Source organism: Hibiscus syriacus, unplaced genomic scaffold (assembly GCF_006381635.1).
Source record: "Hibiscus syriacus cultivar Baekdansim isolate YM2019G1 unplaced genomic scaffold, ASM638163v2 tig00110114_pilon, whole genome shotgun sequence".
NCBI classification, from domain to species: Eukaryota; Viridiplantae; Streptophyta; class Magnoliopsida; order Malvales; family Malvaceae; genus Hibiscus; species Hibiscus syriacus.
The window spans coordinates 2,023,411-2,043,597 of record NW_024062594.1 but is presented as its reverse complement, the minus strand read 5'-3'; the positions used below and the strand labels follow the sequence as shown (position 1 = coordinate 2,043,597).

The 20,187-nt window shown below is 32.6% G+C and overlaps 1 protein-coding gene across 1 annotated transcript; it reads right to left on the bottom strand.

Annotated features, from left to right (window-relative positions):
* Nucleotides 1–3,936: 3,936 nt before the first annotated feature.
* On the bottom strand, nucleotides 3,937–7,935 carry LOC120215286 (anthranilate phosphoribosyltransferase-like). Its single transcript, XM_039213002.1, has 10 exons — nucleotides 7,505–7,935; nucleotides 6,620–7,102; nucleotides 6,336–6,493; nucleotides 6,003–6,086; nucleotides 5,861–5,913; nucleotides 5,099–5,180; nucleotides 4,778–4,885; nucleotides 4,483–4,606; nucleotides 4,289–4,374; nucleotides 3,937–4,192 (listed from the first exon to the last, which is right to left on the bottom strand). Exons 1-10 carry the CDS (start codon nucleotides 7,878–7,880, stop codon nucleotides 3,971–3,973), a joined length of 1,776 nt encoding a protein of 591 aa, XP_039068933.1. The 5' UTR covers nucleotides 7,881–7,935; the 3' UTR covers nucleotides 3,937–3,970.
* Nucleotides 7,936–20,187: the final 12,252 nt, after the last annotated feature.

Sequence of the window (20,187 nt, the reverse complement as noted above, 5' to 3'; positions counted from 1 at the left end):
TCTTTGCATGCAAACTGACAATTTCCATGCTCGTTGTATATCTAGACGTCTTTCATGTGTTTTGGCTGGAGTTTGCAGCAAAACTAGGAAACATAATCATCATACATTTATAAAAGCAAATCAGTAATGCCAAAGCAAAATTTATAAAAGCGTACATTTTATAAAATTTTGCAAAAGCATTGGGGTCGGGGATCATCATTAAACAAAAGCATAAATTTTATAAAAGAAAGGTGTTGTTAGAAGGAAATTTATAAAAGCATACATTTTATAAAGCATCATTTAACAAAACAAAAGCATTGCCAAAGAAAGGTGACGGGATCAACATAAATTTTATAAAAGCGAATCAATAATGCATGTAATAATGCAAAAGAAAATTTTGCATGGGGTTGGGGGATGGAAATCACTCCATGATATGCATGTAAAGCAATAATGATGTTAATGCACCGAATATGATTTATAAATAAGAGGATATTGGTGTCTGGGAGAGTGAGTGTGAGTTCGAGAGAAGTTAGAAGAGAGGAGAAGAAGCTTACATGTTCGAGAGTTATTTCGGAAAAAAGGAGAAAAAAGTTCGAACAAAGTAAGAAATAAATCGAATATTTAGTAAGTTTTATGTAATTTTTATAATTGTTCCATCATTTTCATTTTTAAATAGAAATTAATTAGATAATTTTTTTTTTTGATTTTAAAGAATGAACTATATTTATGATTTTGTTATTAAGTAATAACTCGAGTATGTTACTGGTTGGTGTTATTAATTATCCATTAATATCCTGGTAGGTTGGTGGTTTGTGGCTGGTAGGTAAGAGTATGATTTAGCAATGATTTAATATTTAATGATTTAGTAATGATATGATAGTAATAATTATTATTAAATTCATGATTAGTAATGATTTAGTAATGATTTTCTAATTATTTATTTAATAATTTGATATTTAATGATTTAATAATGAATGATTTAGTAATAATGTTTTATTATTAATATTTAATGATTTGATATAAATGATTTAGTAATGATTTCGAAATAATTAAATTATAATAATTACTAATAATGATTTAATAATTATTACTAATAATTATTTTGTGTAGATTTGTTAAAACATTGCATAAGAAAATGTTCTTTTGAGGCTAGATGGTCGACACATTTCGAGTCATTTTGGAGAACTGGTAATATGATCGACTTATTTTTTTATTTGAGAACGATGAATTAATTCTAATTACATGGATTAACAAATTTCAGGATGACGAACAACGAGTCATTCGTCCTCAACTTGTCAATTGTGAGATGCCAGATCAACGTATTGTCGATAATTTGAAAATAGTCAGTTTTTACGATGTCGCTTTTGTAAGATAATTTTGGTTGGTCCTCAGTTTGATCAGTGCATTAATTGAACGGTGAAGACCATAAACTCATATGAAAAAATTTGGTAAACCCGAGAAACCAAGAAGGACTAGAGTGTGAGTGGGAGTTCTTCTCACCGTGAGCAGAATAAGAGGCAATGTATAATATCCCACCAGAATCTTTTGATCACACAAGATCATTTAGTCAAGTGGTTAGTGATTCCGATGTTACGCCCAACACTTCTTAGCATGTTCCTCATCAATCACTCATGTTCTCTCCATGTTTGGGGCAACAAATGATTTTGATCAGATGACATCTATGATGACAAATACGAGTATTTGTCCTCAGATGGGAGAGCATAGTAGAGGTGGGCAAATATTTACAACACCGGAACATATGCCCTCGATGAATGAGCAGGTTAGTTATGATGAACAAACTGCTGAACAAGTGCAACGACCACAACGAAACCGATGTGCGCCTCGACATTATTACTCAACAATACCCCGACACCGTCAAGAGTTGTAATCATTATTCGAATTATTTGTATCAAATTGAAGTAATTGAATCGATTATCATTACTATTAAATTGGATTTTTTACTACTAAATAGTTATTAGTAATAATATTAAATCATTATTAATAATTATTACAATTTCATTATTTTAAATCATTACTAAATCATTTATATCAAATCATTAAATATTAATAATAAAACATATTAGTATCATTATTAGTAAATCATTACTAAATCATATCATTATTAAATCATTAAATATCAAATCATTAAATTAATAATTAGTAAATCATTATTAGTATCATTTTTACTAAACTAATCATGAATTTAATTAGTAATCATTTATATCAAATCATTACATTATTATTATTAAATCATTAGTAGTTAAAATTTAATAATGATTAAATCATTATTATTAAATTTTACTAAATTATTATTTCATTTCAGTAAGGAGTTAAAAGTAATAAATATGTATATATACTCGAGTAATTGAATCGAATATAATCTAAAAATTATAAAAATTAATTAACAAATTGATGCCCATTGCTTCACAATGAAGAGATTCTCATGCATTATTGTTTCACTATAAAACTTTGCTTTGTTTTAAATCCTATCCCCTTTCTTTTGCTTTATTTTAAATCAAATAAGTGTTGCTTTATGCCGAGCATTATTGATTAATTTTTCTTTATTTGTTTTTTCTTCCCATAGTTTCCTTATTTTGATGCAAATTTCATGGCTGCCAAACCATGTTAAAGTTGCATGGAATTTTCATGGAAGACGCCTACATATCCAAGTTTGCATTGAAGACGCCTAGATATCCAACATAGCAATGAAGACGCCTAGATATCCAACAATAGTTGAACAATAGTTGAAGACGCCGAAAGGTTCAAGTAGAATGCAACACACTAAAAACGCCGAGATATCCCAACCTTTGCATTTTTTCTGTAGCAAACACCCATTTAGAAATAATCGCCGGATAACATTATCTTGGGAATTAAAGTTTCTCACATGCATTATATTGGAACTTTTGCCGCTAGATGCCTTATGATGGATGGCAAATGCTTTTTCTGTAGCATTGATTATAATATCGTTGGTGATAATGTTGCTGATGGAATGTGTTTGGATTTTGTACCAATCATCAATATTAGTTTTTATTTATTTAATTTAGAATAATTAATCGATTCTTGGTTCATGGGTAAAATTAGTGGAATAATGTGATGAAATGAAGATAGTGTATTAGATTTTTTTTTTGAATTAGGGTGTTTGTTATAGTATTTGATGAATTTCGTCCAAATTATATACTTTTGAAAAATGTGTGGATTATCTAGGGACTTAGAAAGCGTGTAGACTGCCCAACGACTTTCCCATCATATAATCAATGCAATCCAATCCAGTATATAATAGACGATGCAAAAGAGCATAAATCATCGTGCAGTCAACGCGGGATCATGAAATCGTCATGTAATCCTGATGAATTTTAGAGTCACTGTAACAATCACTCTAAATTATGAAACAATTTCTAGTGCACCTTATTCAAACAATTTTTTTCACCACAATATTCAAGTATTTTTGCTTGTTTCATGGAATAGATATATTAATTATATTATAAAGATTCTTTTACACTAGAATTTGGTCTCATAATAGTCATGTTTCATCTGGTAGATAGAACTGTTCAAACCCTAATCAGTAGAACATATCATTCTTTGCCACTGAGACCAAATATTTTACCTGATCCTAATCATCCTTACTAAATAACCAAAATGAAAATACTGATTTGATTATTTCAACTACGATACCATCATGAGTTAGATTAGTATTTCATTAGAAATCAATTAAACAGAACCAAACTATATCTCATTTGAGATCAGTTAAATACATTCCGACCGAACTAATTTTCATACATCCGATACCCATCAAAACTGACATTTCCAGATTAAAAACAGAACGACTTTTGAGGATAGTGTATAAAGAATCTATGCCTGATTAGAAGTTAATTAATCAATAACATTGGGTTTTCAACTCATCTTTTTCAAGGTACAAGATTTCAATGCTATTAATAATTTAAAAAAAAAAACAGAAAAAAAGAGAAGATCTGTAAGACTGCTTCATATTGCATTATTTTACCTTGTTGGACATTTTTATATAATTCAGGAGCTTCTTGAGGGCCTTACCACTGTCAATGGCTTCTTTTGCTCTTTCCAAAGCTAAGGACACATCTTCTGCACCATCACATCCTAGTAAATGATCAACAATTCCGGCATTCAAAACAATCCGGTCATATGCCGGCCCTTTTTCACCCTGAAGAGCTGCCAAACCCAACTCTATATTCTTTGATACCTGATATATTATATCAAACATGGTCATTAAACATGATCCAAACTATCTGGTGGCCTATTAGAAGAGGGATATAAAGCAAGAGTTTTTGAATTTTACCGATCTATCAGTTCTTGGAGTGTCAGTTGGTTCAAAACCGTAGTCCATTGCATTAACCTCGAGCTTGAAACTCTGACGTGATACACCTGCAATGTTAGGATACAGGACGGCATTAAAATCCTGCTTATAATCTTATTTCTGTTAGACATTCAGATAACTTTCGAAATGGATTCCAGACAGAGCTATATACGAACCATCCACTTCACAAGCTGATTCCATGTCAACCGAACGAAAACCTGAACAATAGTTCACAGGAACCCCTTTTGATGTGCTTGATGATCGCAACCTAGTTGTCATTGAGAGGGCACCTTCTTCACCCTTAATTAAAAGCAGTATCGAACATTTAAGTGTTTCGCTCGGATTATTTGTTGAGTTCTTTTGGAATTTAAATCAAATCAAGATGTATTGAATATCAAGAAAGATAAGTCCTAAATTATTCTTCTCTACTCCAAAACCAAAACATTTTTGCATTTAACAAAATGTTCTTACCTTCACTACCAAACCAGAATGCACACCTCTTCTTTTCATAAGCATTAACAATGGCTCCTCATAGCCTTCATGATAGAATCCTGCAACAATTGATTCCCTCCCCTTTGCCTGTTAAAGAAACAACATTCATTGTGAAATAAGCACACCAGCCTACGTTAGGAACATCGTAAATTTGCATACAATAAAAATCAATGTAGAATAAGGCTTTGCAGCACAAGATGCCATGAAAGAACCCAACATATACATAAATGCATATACATAATATGTGCAATATATTAAACTATGAACGCAAGCAGCATTGCTATCCACATATATACTCACCCTAATAAATTGCTGAACCTTTTCGGTTGTTGCCAGTGGTGGACGTTTCTTTATCTGCTCCCTCAATCCAATCAATGAATATCTAAGAAATCATTAAAAGAAATCTTAACTCTGTCATTATATTAATAGGAAATAAACATAAGCGGTTATGCCATAATACAGTTCTTAACCAAATCAAGTTCAATCCTTTCACTGAAAAGTGAAAACCCAAAATCTTAAAGAGTTAAAATTTAATAATATTATGTTTCAGAACAAGAAACCACTTTAACTCAATAGACTATCAACTAATACAGTTGTTGAACTAAGTATTTAATTACATCTATATTTGACGAACAATCAAATTTAATGAGATCTATGTCTTAGGTGCCCAGGCTTTCAAGTAGATCATATGTAGAACTTCATACAAAGGAAATATAATTTAAAAGTCATCAAGTTTCTGAAAATATCACACATCATGATTCCTGAAATAGAGAAGATATAATCTGAAGCAATATTCACTTGGCAGTTGAAAAGATGTACTCTTATAAATTGGCTATAAGTGAAAATATCACACATCATGGAATAAGATCATATTCACTTAAAATAGAGAAGATATAATAATATCACACATCATGGAACTAGATTCAAACGTTAAAATTAAGTATGTTGAGCCCTTATTCACTTATTCCAACTTCCTTTTAGATTTTTCCCAATTTTTTTTATTGCAATATGGAGCATGGACCAAAAAAATGTAAAAGAAAGAGAAAAGACAGTAGACTATACAGGGATGGGCGAGCTTCACGTAGACTTATGTAAGCAAAACCAACCTCCTCATCCTGAAATAATGATTATAAAAGTTTCAGCAATGAAAGAGAAACAAGCGGGAGGGGGAAAGGAGAAAGGGAGAAGGTAAGTGAGAACCAACCTCAATAAGCTCTTTTGCTTGATGCAAGGATAAGTTTGTGTTTGCTCCCATAAATTTCAACATTTGTTCTTCCGTCACACCCGCCTGAGAGAAGGAAGATTTCCTCATGATCAGTTAAACATTAGAAATGACGAGTGTGCAAAAGCGGTACAAGCATTGACACTATATTTTGAAATTCAGAACAATTTTGTAACAGCAAAAGGAAGTTGTACTTTCAGATGAACTTGTCCTTAGAAGATGAATTGCAGCAGTTGGAACATTAACACCTAATTCTTATTTTCCATGAATACTAAAGAAAACGATTCACACGGCACAGGAATACTGAGAACTTACCTTAGGTGGCATCCATTCCACACCATGAAGCAAGGAAGATTCACCATAACAGGATCTAACAGCAGCAACAAACAATGTGCTCCTAAAGTATCGCGTGTTTCCATCATAAGGTTCACCATAATGAGTTAAGGATCTAACGTCAGCAATTGGAGTGGGACCTGAGTTCACATGATAGATTAATCAGAAGATAATAAATTTCATTCAGTCGATATTACTCAATCACTTCAAAAGCAGCATTCTAACAAAGTTTCCAAAAAAAAAAGTTAAAAATGCAAATCACATACCAAGTTCATCATCAAATGTGAGGCAGTATGCTTTAAGTTCCCTATCTGTTTCCCTGTTCATACGTTGACCAATTAAGAATGCTGAAAGCAATGATTCACTTACTCCAGTGGATTTTCCATCTTCCAATTTCAATGCAAAAGCATCTTTCAGAACACCTTGGACTTCCTCATATCCAAGGTGACCTCCAGCCAAAATTTCTCTAAGTGCACCAACCAATCTCATCTCACTTGTTCCATTCCCAACAAAATGTGGTCCAGCTGCACTTCCAAATCCCATTATAGACCCTTCGGGATCAGCAATGAAGATAACATCAGGTGGTAGTACTCGTACTAGTTGTGGCCAAAATTTCTTCATTGCACACCTTTCGCCTTCACTCCATTGAGTTGCTTCAGGGAAAACATTTGCACGGATTGTCATTCCAGCAAAGAACGCTCCAAGTTGAGATTTCGAGACTTGTTCTTCGTCTTTTAGTTCTCCCCTAACTGTCAATATATGCAAAACATGTTACTGAATGAGAAATAATCAGTTAATAATACAAACTTATCACTTAATCTAGTGATAGAAGGTTTCCCTGAAGCATCAAAGTCATCTACTAAATGGGAAAAAACACGTGAAACACTATGATATTGCAAAAGAATTAATAAGTTACGACTTACAATTAAGGATCCTTATGCATTAAAATCATTTTTGTAAAAAGAAAATTCCTAGTCATTGTATTGTTAAACCTTCATGCAAATTCCTAAGTTTTAAAATAAATGAATTGAAAAATGCAAATCGCTTTACTAAAGCAACCTTTAATTAACTTTAAGATAATTTAATACCTTGGAAAATGATAATAAAAGTAGGTTTTAGTTATAAGAGAAACAGAGTAAAGAACACTTGACCTGATCTTAAAATGGTGTCCAAAACCTTAAACGCCTGTTCCTCGGAGAGCGATCTGGTCTGAGTGGGTCCAGTGCAAACCCTAGCTTGAGCTTCCAGCACAGTCTGGTTCGGCTTCGGCAACTTAGAGTTTCGATACGTTGAAGAAATCGCCGGGTTTTTAATATCGGATTCATTAAGCCCTAATTTCTCAATAGTTGCAGAGTCCAAAACAGCTTTCGTGGTGATCAAACGCAGTTTTCGTCCGATCAAACGGCGTCCGCCATTCTCATTCAAGAAACGAAGCGAGGTCGGAATGCGGGATGGATTAGGATTGCGAGAGTTGATTTGGATCGAAGACAAAGAAAGTGAAGGCTCTGGAGTGATCTGAGCTCGCATTTTGAATTTTGGATTAATCTTTCCTTTTCTTTTTGAGCAAATGAGAAAATAAACGGTCAGGAAATTGGTCTCTGCAGCTTGCCGGTTAGGGACGAAACGATGAGCCTCGAGAAAAGGAATATAATGAAGGGAAAATGTAGTTAGGGGAAAATACATCACAAGTCACTCAATTATGTGTAGGATTACAAATAAGGTACTTAATTTTAAAAATTTACATAATTAATCCATTGTTACAAATATACCACTTTAAGTGTATAAATTTTTAATTGTAATTGAGTGACGTGGTTATAACAATCAATAAATTATTTCATTTGATTAGTATAATCGTTAAAATGAGTAAAACTCTCTGTCAAGAGTTTAGTATAACGTAGATCATATCTATTTTTTGAACATACACCCTATAGATATAATTATTTGAACTTGAAACTTCTTGAGAAAACAACATTTTATTTTGTCTCTGTAGTCGTTCAATAGGTTCAGTTCATGTCTATTTAGAATGCATCAATAGAATTACTTTGAAAAATTGTAACATAAGATAAGTATTCTCTTGTTCTATCTTCTTCATGGTATAATGCACACTCAAGATTAATAGACAAACCCTAAGAAATCATTCTACTTTTAGTTGCAAGCCTATCTTAAATAGCTAACCAAATAATGTAGGAGTGACTAGGTTTAGCAAGGCTTCCCCCACACAACCTTCTGCCAACATTCTCCAACTTTTTCCTTAGTTTCTTTAATTGGTTCTTGCTTTATAACTATTTTGAAATGGCACAAATTATTTAAAAGAAATTGAAGATATAAGTGTGATTATTCCTTAAATTGATGATAGTAGGAAAATATGGTACTTGTTAACTTTTATCTATTTTCTAATTTCTTTTATTTTCTTTTGAAACCCATTTCATTAAAAAAATATTTAGTTTAAAACCCTTATTTTGAGTGCATTTACCCAAGCTATTCCACTAATCTTTTTCTTCTCAACCATTAAAAGGCACCATTGTTGGAACCTTAAACCCTAGAGTGAGAAAGTCTAAAAATTCAAGAAACTATTAGGTGCATGTGAAACCCGAGCATATATTTAGAAATCTTGTTGTTTAAGCTTCCATTTGGTGCTAGTAATTCAAGTCCAAGTAAGGTGGTAAGGAAAACCTATATTTTAAGATTTATTCTATGTTCATGCATGTTGTTAGATTATTAGATGTTGAAATGAAAATGTGTTTTTATGTGTCCATGTGATGTTGGAAAGCTCAAAAAGAAGTTAGAGTTTCCAAAAGAAAGGAGAAAGAGAAAGTTATTGTGTAAGATGTTATTGAGTAAATCAATTATATGAAGCACATTAAAAGCAATAAATTAAATGGGTTTCGAGTTTTTTTCTGACAACGTATACACATGTTGCAGACGCAATTATCCAAACCTTAAATCTCTAAGAAAAATAACACTCTCTCTTACTATTGAAGTCACTTGATAGATTCAATTAAGTGTGTAGTTGATTTGATGTTAAAGTTCATTTTTATACTATATTGAGTGTTATGCTAATGTATGGTTATTATCCATGAAATTTATAATTACTAAATCGAGAATCGATAGCGAAATCATATCAAATAATCAAAAGGTATAGTCAAGGTATGATGTGCTTTGATGCTAAAAGTTCTATGTTAAATGTATTTGAGCATATTGATGATTCTCATAAAAATAGAGATAAAATACTGATAGTGATAAATTCCAAGATCGTTTGTGCTATGAGTTCATTTGGGATATATGATAAATATGATTTTAATGTATTAATTAATACGTGATTATGTTTTTGTGAGTTAAATGAATGCTTATAATAAACAACGCTCAGTGTTTAAAAGATATGCAATAATAGTTAAATCAATAATTGAAGAGAAAAATATAAGGTTTAAATGTTACTAGAAAGATTTCGAAAGAGAAAACTATAGTATAAGACTTAGTGTTGGTTGTCGTTGTCGATATTTTATTTTTATTTTGTATTTTTTTTAGTTTCTAACAACTCTATTTTTATGGTACGATATTTTTGTTTTTATGTTATATTTTTCTTCGCATTTTGATATGTTTTTTTCGATCATTTGTCATTTTTTTTAGAATTAGATTTAACGTTGCCATGACCGATCAGAATATAACTCATTTGTTATCTCGATAATCTTCTTGTTTTGGACTCTCGAATTGAATTTGAATACATAACCTGCAATAGTAGATAGTTTTCTCACGATGTTTGGCTTTGATTTGCGTTTTGTCGGTAGTCTCAGTAGTTAAATCCCTGTTGTGGTTCATTTATCGTAACAATCATATCTGTTTGTATCTACCTTTTGTTTGAATTTTTTTGGATGAAGTTTTCACCTTTTTCTTGTATGGTCTTTATATGATTTTGAGTGACTAATTTCTTGTGTTAATGATTATAGGATAACATCTCAATTATATGTTTAATTTGCGATTTTAATTATAAACTTTTATCGTAATTTGGATATTTTATACTTCTTAATAAAATTAGTTATTTCTATTTTTTAAAAATTACTTATATATTGATGTTATGTTTTTAAGATAGGACCACAATCAAAGATTTCAAATAGAATGAGATGTTATGTATATCTTATATTACATCATATTTGCAATTTTAGATTATAATTTATCCGTAATATTTATAACATAATAAAATAATATCTTTGATATTTAAATTCAAAATTGTATACTATAATTTTAGATAATATTAATCAAACCCCTTAATTTATAACAAAGTAAACTATATGAGTAGTCGTTTATGTTTTTTATCCGTCCGATTTTGGTCACCAATTAAAAACAAAGGAATGATTTTGATTTTTACGTTATAATTTTAGATAATATTAATCAAACCCTTTATCGTTAATTCTCGTCAACCCATTAATATAAATTTAGGACCTCCAAGCTGTCGTAACCGGTTTTTATCCGGGCACGAATTTTTTACTTGGCGGGAAAAGTGATGTGAATAAATGGTTTTTAAAATAATTTGGGAGTCGCCATCGACCTTTTGGGTCAGGTAGGTCGAATACCTAAAAAAATATCTTTTAAAAGAGTTTTTTTAGAAAGCATCAATTAAAAGATAAACTGATCTGCGTTTTATCCAAAAATTCGTTCTTTTTAATAATAAAAAGGGATTCGTGGTCGGTTACGTTTAGGGAAGGTTTAGCACCCCTACAACGCCCAAAATTGGTACTTTTTAATTATAAATTGTCTCTATTATTAGAAATTCAAAAATTCAAAATATATTTAATTTATAATTCTATTATTTCAAAATTATAATTATTAGAAAAAAATAATTTATATATATTTATAAATAAAATATTTATTTATTTAGAAATATCAGAAAAGGACTTCTAGGTGCCTTAAGACAGCTCTTTTCTTCGATATTAATAAATATTAATATAATAATTTAAATTAAATTATAATTTTTTATAATATTTAATTTTGAAATACCAGAATAGGACATCCAGTTGTATTAAGACTGCCCTTTTCTTCGATATTGAAAAATAAATAAATAAATATGATAAAAATAATTTATGTAAAAAAAATAAATTATTATTTATTATATATATATTTATATGACTATATAACAATAATAAAAATAATATTTAAATATATAAACAAGTAAAATTAAAATAAAAATACAATTAGAACTATATATTTAAAAGCAGTAAAATAAATGAAAATATTTAAAATTAGTGACTAAATTATAATAAAATTAAAATTAAATACCTAATTCATAATTAATTATTTAAAATTATAGGGATTAAACATGTTATTTTCCTTATTTATTAATTTGGTGACTAAAATAAAATTATATAAAATTCGAATATCAGATTAAAAATAAATACTCAGGATTAAAATATTATTTATTAAAACTAAAGGACTAAATACGTATTTTATCTAAAATATTTATAATTACGGTTAAGGGCCAAAATATAAATAAATAAAATTTAGAGACCAAATTAAAAGGATTATAAATTTGATTTAGTGACTAAAATGTAAGAATTACAAGTCAAGGGACTGCGGACGGGATTTAACCCTTAGTTAATTACACTAATAGCCCTCCTCGAAACGACGTCGTTTGGGAAGGGCTATTTAAAGCCCGAAACCAGCTGGCCCGAAGGGCCAGCTCTCATTTCCTTTCTTCTCTCTCTCTCTTTTCTGAGAGAATTCAAAATTCTCTCTCGCTTCTCTCTAAAATAGAGAGAAGCACACCGGCCGGCAGCCGTTCGTCGGTGTTGACCCCGCCGCCGGCCACCGCCTCCGGTGGCCGGAAAAAATTTTTTTACACTAAAAAGTAGATTGGACCGTCCTAATGACGGTTCCGGTGTTCTTTTCTTTTAAATAGCTCCCGATCGGAGCAAATCTAAGAAAGTACCTTCGATCTTCGAAGGTTTTTGGTGACGTTTGAAGAGGTCCGACGGTCGTGGCTTCCTCGGTAAGCTTCTCTCCTTTCTTTTCTTTTGTTTTTGATTGTTGTGTTGTGGTTTTGTTTTTGTTTTGTTCTCCGTTCTTTTTCCTTTTTTTGTTGGCAGGGGGCTCGGTGGCTTTTATAGCCACCACCGGTGATGGCTTCGGACCGGTCCAAAAGGGGTTCTTTGGTGAGTCACCGGACTTCCAGTGGTGACTCACCGTTTGGGGGAGACGTGTGCGGCTGGAGTGGCTCTTCTGGAAGCCTTCGGTGAGATGTGGCAGCGGTGGAGATGGTGCGAGCAGCTGCGGCGGCCGCGTGGCCCTAGGGTATCATACCCTAGGGTTTGCATCTGGAGGAGTGTGGGCCGTTGGATCTCTCAGATCCAACAACTGAGATGATGAGGCGGCTAGGGTTAGATCAAACCCTAATATGTTTTTTAGGGTTTAGTTAGGCCATCTGAATTTAATTGGGCCAGATAATCTGGGCCTGTTTGTAATTATTTTTAATAATAATAATATATATATAATAATAATAATAATAATAATAATAATAATTATAATAATAATAAAAATGGGTAAAAAAAATTAGTATCTTCAGCTGCCCCTCTTTGCTCATTCTTGTGTTAACAAGAATAGGGCAAAGACGAAAAGATAAATTTTTTTTATCCATTTGGCTTCACTTGATTATGATGGAGATGTTGAATAAATTCTTCTCTTTCTTCAGATGAGTTCTTCTCATTATGAACTTTTCGTGGGGATGATGTTGACCTATTTCCTTCTGTGATAGAGTCATTCAAAAGGTTGAATAAGCTCTTCTCATTATGAACTTCTTCTTTCTCCTTCAGATGAGTTCTTCTCATTATGAACTTTCTCTGGAAAGGTTGCTGCTAATCTATCTGCTTCTGTGATAGAATTATGCAAAAGGTTGAATAAGCTCTTCTCATTGTGAACTTTTTCTTCTTCAGATGAGTTCTTCTCATTATGAACTTCTTCTTTCTCCTTCAGATGAATTCTTCTCATTATGAACTTTTTCTGGAAATGTTGTTGCTAATCTATCTGCTTCTGTGATAGAATTATGCAAAAGGTTGAATAAGCTCTTCTCATTGTGAACTTTTTCTTCTTCAGATGAGTTCTTCTCATTATGAACTTCTTCTTCTTCAGATGAGTTCTTCTCATTATGAACTTCTCTGGAAAAGCTGATCTATCAAGTGATGGTTTTGAGCAAAAAGTTGGACAAATTCTTCTCATTATGAATTTCTTCTTCTTCAAATGACGAGTTCTTCTCATTATAAACTCTACCTGGCAATGTTAATCCATCAAATGATGAATTTAAACAAAAGGTTGAACAAATTCTTCTCATTATGAACTTCTCCTTCCTTCTTCATATGAGTTCTTCTTATTATGAACTCGAACTGGTAATGCTGATCCATTGAATGATGAATTTAAACAAAAAGTTGAACAAGTTCTTCTCATTATGAACTTTTTCTGCCTTCTTTAGATGAGTTCTTCTCATTATGAACTTTCTCTGGAAAAGCTGATCCATCAAATGATGGATTTGAGAAAAGGTTGAACAAATTCTTCTCATTATGAATTTCTTCTTCCTTCTTCAGATGAATTCTTCTTATTATGAACTTTTTTCTGGAAAAGCTGATCCATCAAATGATGGATTTGAATCTTTGCTAAAATCTTTGAAATTCCTGTCAAAATTCAACATGGATGAGAATGAATGAAAATGCACCTAATTTTGCAAATGCCTAAATATGATGCATGAATTTTAAGTTATTTGATTTCAGATTGGTGAACTGAGTATTTCTTCAGTTGTAGAAACCCAATAAATCTTTCTTCTTCAAATAAGAGAACCTATCATCTTTGATAAATGTAGATGTAGATATGCCTGAATTTTTGCATAATGTCACCAAACCACTTGAGAATAAAACTCAATAGTATAGGTTCTTGAAAAGCTCGCACTCATGCAACATGTTGATTCTGATAACAACTCATCTGATTATAAAGTGATCTTTCAAGATGATTTCACAGATATCGATAGTTCTTTTAATACCGAGAAAATCTTGAATTCTGATTCTGATGAGGAGAGTAAACTGTTATACTTGAAAGGAAATGGGATTCTCAGAGGCTGAGGCTTTAATAGCCATGAAGAGATGTGGTTCAGATTCATCAATTACAAAATTGATAGATTTTATATGTGCTGTTCAAATGGCTAAGGCTGCTGACGCACTTCTTCCGGTAAAAGATAGGAAGCCATTATGCAATGATCCCAATTACAAGAAAAGGCGAAACTTGGGCTATGATTTTTGGGAAAGGAATAAGCATAAGAAACTTGAAAAGAAGCTTCTTAATGAAGACGATCATGCAGTTCATCTTTTAATTCCAATAATTGGTTCTGTGGTTCCTACCGAACCAGATCAGATAACTCAAAGAACACTTCCAGAAGATGCTATTGGGTCTTCTTATTTCTACTATGAGCACATTCATCTTTTAAATCCAATAATTGGTTTTTGGGGTTCATACCAAACCAGATCAGATAACTCAAAGAACACTTCCAGAAAATGCTATTGGGTCTTCTTATTTCTACTATGAGCACATTCACTTGCTCCAATTAATGTTTGGACTGGAATATCATAGTACTTATTCGATGTAGAGCCAGAATTTGTAGATTCGAAGCATTCTCATGCTACTACACTGAAAAGGGCTATATTCATAATTCTGCCAATTGAGAACAGATTTTCTCTTATTTTGCTTCCTCCATGTGCTGATGTTTTTCCATTAACAAAGAAATGATGGCCTTCCTTCGAGTGTCCAAAAGTATGTTCTTGATGAGTGCTGAAAATGGAATCTTGTATGGGTTGAAAAGAATAAAATTGTTCACTTGAATCTGATGAGGTAGAAATGCTCCTAGGTTTCCCTAAAAACTATACACAAGGATCTGTATAGAGACATGTTCCATGGTGGTATCAATGTCCTGTCTCTTTTCTCTGGGATCAATGATGCAGAGGTTGCCTTTTACTGTCTTGGTATACTTTTGAAAACAGATCTGTAAGAACTGAATGATGATCGGTTGGAGCAATTGATGAGTAGTTTTAACGGACTCGACCTTGTTGTCGGTGGCATCCAGCGTAACAACCTTACTGGAAGAAATAAACATCATTCATGGGCTTGAAGATTTTTGTTGGTGCATTTACTTGCAATGATTGCTACAACAAACTGTCTCTTCTGCTGCTCCAATATATCCCACTCTTTTCGAATCATGGAACGGTTTAGTTGACAGTAAAACTTGTCATCTTCAACTTTTGGAATACTGTAACCAATGTTACCCTATATAACCAGAGTGCAGATAATGACTTGTTCATGACTTTATGATGTTGATAATTTGCTTACTTTGTATTCCATGCCTTTAAAAGTATTAACATAAAGTGATATTCAGAAATCTTTAACTTATTTCAAAATTATGTTAATCCATTTACAAAATAAAAGAATAAATTGAATTTTCGAAAATAAATTGAATCTCAAATAAATTGAACTTGGAATTTATTAATAAATAGATAGAATTGTATTCAAAGTTATGGCAAGCATAAGAATGATAAAAATTCAAATGACTCAACAAATTATTAGCATAAGTATTTCTAAATTAATCAAGTTGACACAATTTAGAGTAATGATGTAAGCTTTTGTTGGAAGATCTCAAACGTTGTCAAAATGCTTGTAGATGTGAAGTTTCTCCCAAACTGTCAAAAATCTTAAGAGGGTTCAATTGCCAGATGCCTAATATCAATATGCATTTGAGCCGCCCATTCAGGTTTTCAACTCAAATCCTTCCTTTGGTTACAAGATGCCCTTTGCGGGTTTTCATCTTGACCCCTTTTTTTTTTTTTTTTCTTTTTTTTTTTTTTTTTCTTTTTTTCTTTCTTTTTTCTTTTTTGTTCTTTTTTTTCTTCAAGCATAATATTTCTTGATAGAATCCGAGTTTATTGGACTTCTCAGAATTTTTCCATCTATTTCTGCCAAGATCAACGCTCCTCCGGAAAAGGCCTTTTTTACAACGTATGGCCCTTCCCAATTAGGCATCCATTTCCCACGGAAATCTTTATGTATAGGCAAGATTTTTTTTAGTACTAGATCACCCTCTTGGAATTCTCTTGGATGTACTTTCTTGTCATGAGACTTCATCATCCGTTTCTGATACATCTGTCCATGGCAAATAGCTTTCAATCTTTTCTCCTCAATAAGGTTCAATTGATCAAATCTAGCTTGGATCCATTCGGATTCATCCAATTTTGTTTCTCTCAAAATTCGAAGCGATGGAATCTCAACTTCAATTGGTAAGACTGCTTCCATCCCGTAGACTAAAGAAAAAGGTGTTGCCCCAGTAGATGTTCGAACAGTAGTTCGGTATGCATATAAAGCAAAAGGTAACTTCTCGTGCCAATCTTTGTAAGTTTCAGTGGTCTTTGTAATGATTCTCTTGATGTTCTTATTTGCCGCTTCAACTGCCCCATTCATCTTTGGACGATATGCCACTGAGTTTGCATGTTTGATCTTAAACTGTGCACAAAGTTCGGTCATCATTTTGTTGTTCAGTTCAGAGCATTATCTGTAATGATCCTTTCTGGTAGGCCATACCGACAAACTATCTCTTTCTTTATGAATTTGCAGACTGTAGACATTTTAATATTGGCATATGAAGCAGCTTCAACCCATTTGGTAAAATAATCAATTGCCACAAGGATGAAACAATGTCCATTTGATGCTTTTGGTGTGATTGCCCCAATGACGTCTATTCCCCACATAGAAAATGGCCAGGGTACTGTCATTATATGTAAAGGAGATGGGGGTACATGAATCTTGTCTGCATATATCTGGCATTTATGACATTTCCTTGCATAATCAATGCAATCTGTGTGCATGGTAGCCCAATAGTATCCATATCTCATTATTTTTCTGGCCATGGAAAGACCATTTGCATGTGTTCCACATATTCCACTGTGTACTTCTTCAATGATGCTTCTGGCTTCGCTGGTATTTAAGCATCTCAATAGCATTTGATCATTGCTTCTTCTATACATAATCTCGCCATCAAGAAAATATCCAGCAGCCATTCTTCTCAAGGTTCTTTTATCAATTTCAGATGCATTTTGTGGATAACTTTGATTTTTGATATATTGCAGGATATCATGATACCATGGTTTACCATCTACCTCTTCTTCCACACTATAACAATATGCAGGAATTTCATATACTTGCATTTTGATTGGCATCATATCAACTTTCTTAGTTGCCTGAAACATAGCAGCTAATGTAGCCAAAGCATCTGCCATTTGATTTTCTTCTCGAGGGAGATAATTGAAGGTGTCTCTCTCAAATTCTTTCACTAATTCGAGGGTAAAATTTCGGTATTCCAACAATTTGGGATCTTTTGTTTCCCATTCTCCTCGTAATTGATACACCACTAACGATGAATCTCCATATATTTTGAGACATTTGATTTTTCTTTCTATAGCTGCTTTCAATCCCATAACACAAGCTTCGTATTCCGCCATGTCATTGGTGCAAAAGAACTCCAGTCTACTTGTAAAGGGATAATAAATATTTTCTGGAGAAATTAACACTGCCCCAATTCCTCGTCCCAAGGCGTTGGATGCTCCGTCAAAGTAAAGCTTCCAAGATGCTGATGTATCATTTGTTCCGACTTCTTCATTCATGGATATGCACAACAAATCTTCATCTGGAAAATTGAAACTCAAAGGCTGATAATCATTCAATACACGACTGGCCAGAAAATCAGCTATGACACTTCCTTTTATCGCTTTTTGGTTGACATATACAATATCAAACTCGGATAATAACATTTGCCATCTAGCCATTCTTCCTGTTAAAGCTGGTGATTCCATTAAGAATTTCAAAGGATCAAGTTTGGATATCAACCAAGTAGTATGATATAACATATATTGTCTGAGTCTTCGAGTAGCCCACACCAGTGCACAACATAATTTTTGTATTGGTGGATATCGAATTTCACAATCAGTGAATTTCTTGCTCAGATAATAAATAGCTTTTTCTTTTCTTCCAGATTTATCATGCTGTCCCAGTACACATTCCATCGAATTTTCAAAGACCGTCAAGTAAAGAATTAATGGTCTATCAGGCATTGGTGATACTAAAATGGGGGCATTGGATAAATATTTCTTAATAATATCCAAAGTTTCTTGACATTCATCATTCCAGACTTCAGGATTGTTCTTTCGAAGTAATTTGAACACTGGATCACATTTGTCAGTTAATTGAGAAATGAACCGAGATATATAATTTAATCTTCCCAAAAAGCCTCGAACTTCTTTTTTTGTATTGGGTGGTGGAAGATCTTGAATTGCTTTTACTTTATCTGGATCAATCTCGATTCCTTTTTTACTGACCACAAATCCCAAAAGTTTCCCGGAAGTTACCCCAAAAGTGCATTTAGCGGGGTTAAGCTTTAATTGATACTTCCTCAATCTCTGGAAAAGCTTTCTCAGATTTTGAATATGTTTTTCTTCAGTTCGAGATTTGGCAATCATGTCATCTACATATACTTTAATCTCTTTGTGCATCATGTCATGAAACAAAGTTACCATGGCTCTTTGATACGTTGCCCCTGCATTTTTCAATCCAAATGGCATCACTTTATAGCAGAATGTGCCCCACATGGTTACAAATGTTGTTTTTCCCATGTCTTCAGGATTCATTTTTATCTGATTATATCCTGAAAAGCCATCCATGAATGAAAACCATGTGTGTCCTGCAGTATTATCTACCAAGGTGTCTATGTGGGGTAATGGAAAGCTATCTTTCGGACTAGCTTTGTTGAGATCTCTGTAATCCACACACATTCGAACTTTCCCATTTTTCTTTGGTACGGGAACAATGTTGGCTACCCATTCTGGGTATTTGGCCGCCTGTAGGAAATCTGCATTAATCTGTTTCATCACTTCCTCTTTGATCTGTAACAACATTTCTGGCCTCATTCGCCTAAGCTTTTGTTGGACCGGTTTATATTATGGATTGATTGGAAGCTTGTGCATTACTATATCTGTACTCAAACCAGACATATCTTGTTAAGACCAGGCGAAGATATCTTTGAACTCTTGAAGAAGATTTATCAATTCTTGTTTTATCTGGATTGTCAGAGTAGTACCAATTTTCACCTCTTTCATTTCTTCATCTGTTCCCAGATTTACAGTTTCAATCTCTTCTTTGTGAGGTAGAATTTGTTTATCTTCTTTTTCTACCAGTCTTAATAATTCAGTAGGAACATCACATTCCAGTTCATCCTCACACCCATTGATTTCTTCCAGACATATGGGCTGCTCTAAATTTATCTCTCGATTAAATTTAGGAATAAACATGCTATTAACATTGTGACACCTGCAAATTTAAGTCGGACATATTTCCGAAAGAATATAGTAAATTTATGAAATAAATAAATGTAAAAATGTAAAAAAATGTAAAGAATGATTGCCATCTGAAAATTTTAAAGAAAATTTCTTATATTTAATATTAGGTGAACTTAACATAATTTCCTTTACAAGATAACAAAAAGTTTTCATACTTTTGGACTAAACATAAAGATTAGTTCTGAATATTACTCTGCGTTAATATTAAAAACTATAGGAAGGTCTTCAGTGGTCCAATTGTTGAGTGTTTCTCCAGGAAAACATGGGCGAATTCTATCCAAGTATTTGCCAGTCTTGTTGTCATTCATGATCATGTTGATAAATAATCCATTCATAGCTTCTTCAACTATGCTTTGATCTTTCATCAACTTTTCTTCTTTAAAGGCCTCAACAAGCTGTTGTTCTACATTAATTGTTCCTCATGATCTGAATGT

Coding starts and splice junctions, on each gene's coding strand:
- LOC120215286 (XM_039213002.1), bottom strand. CDS start 7,880: ATGCGAGCTCAGATCACTCCAGAGCCTTCACTTTCTTTGTCTTCGATC. Junction 5,914..6,002: donor AAGCAAAAGAGCTTATTGAG/GTTGGTTCTCAC, acceptor TCATTATTTCAG/GATGAGGAGGTTGGTTTTGC. Junction 4,886..5,098: donor AGGTTCAGCAATTTATTAGG/GTGAGTATATAT, acceptor TTTCTTTAACAG/GCAAAGGGGAGGGAATCAAT.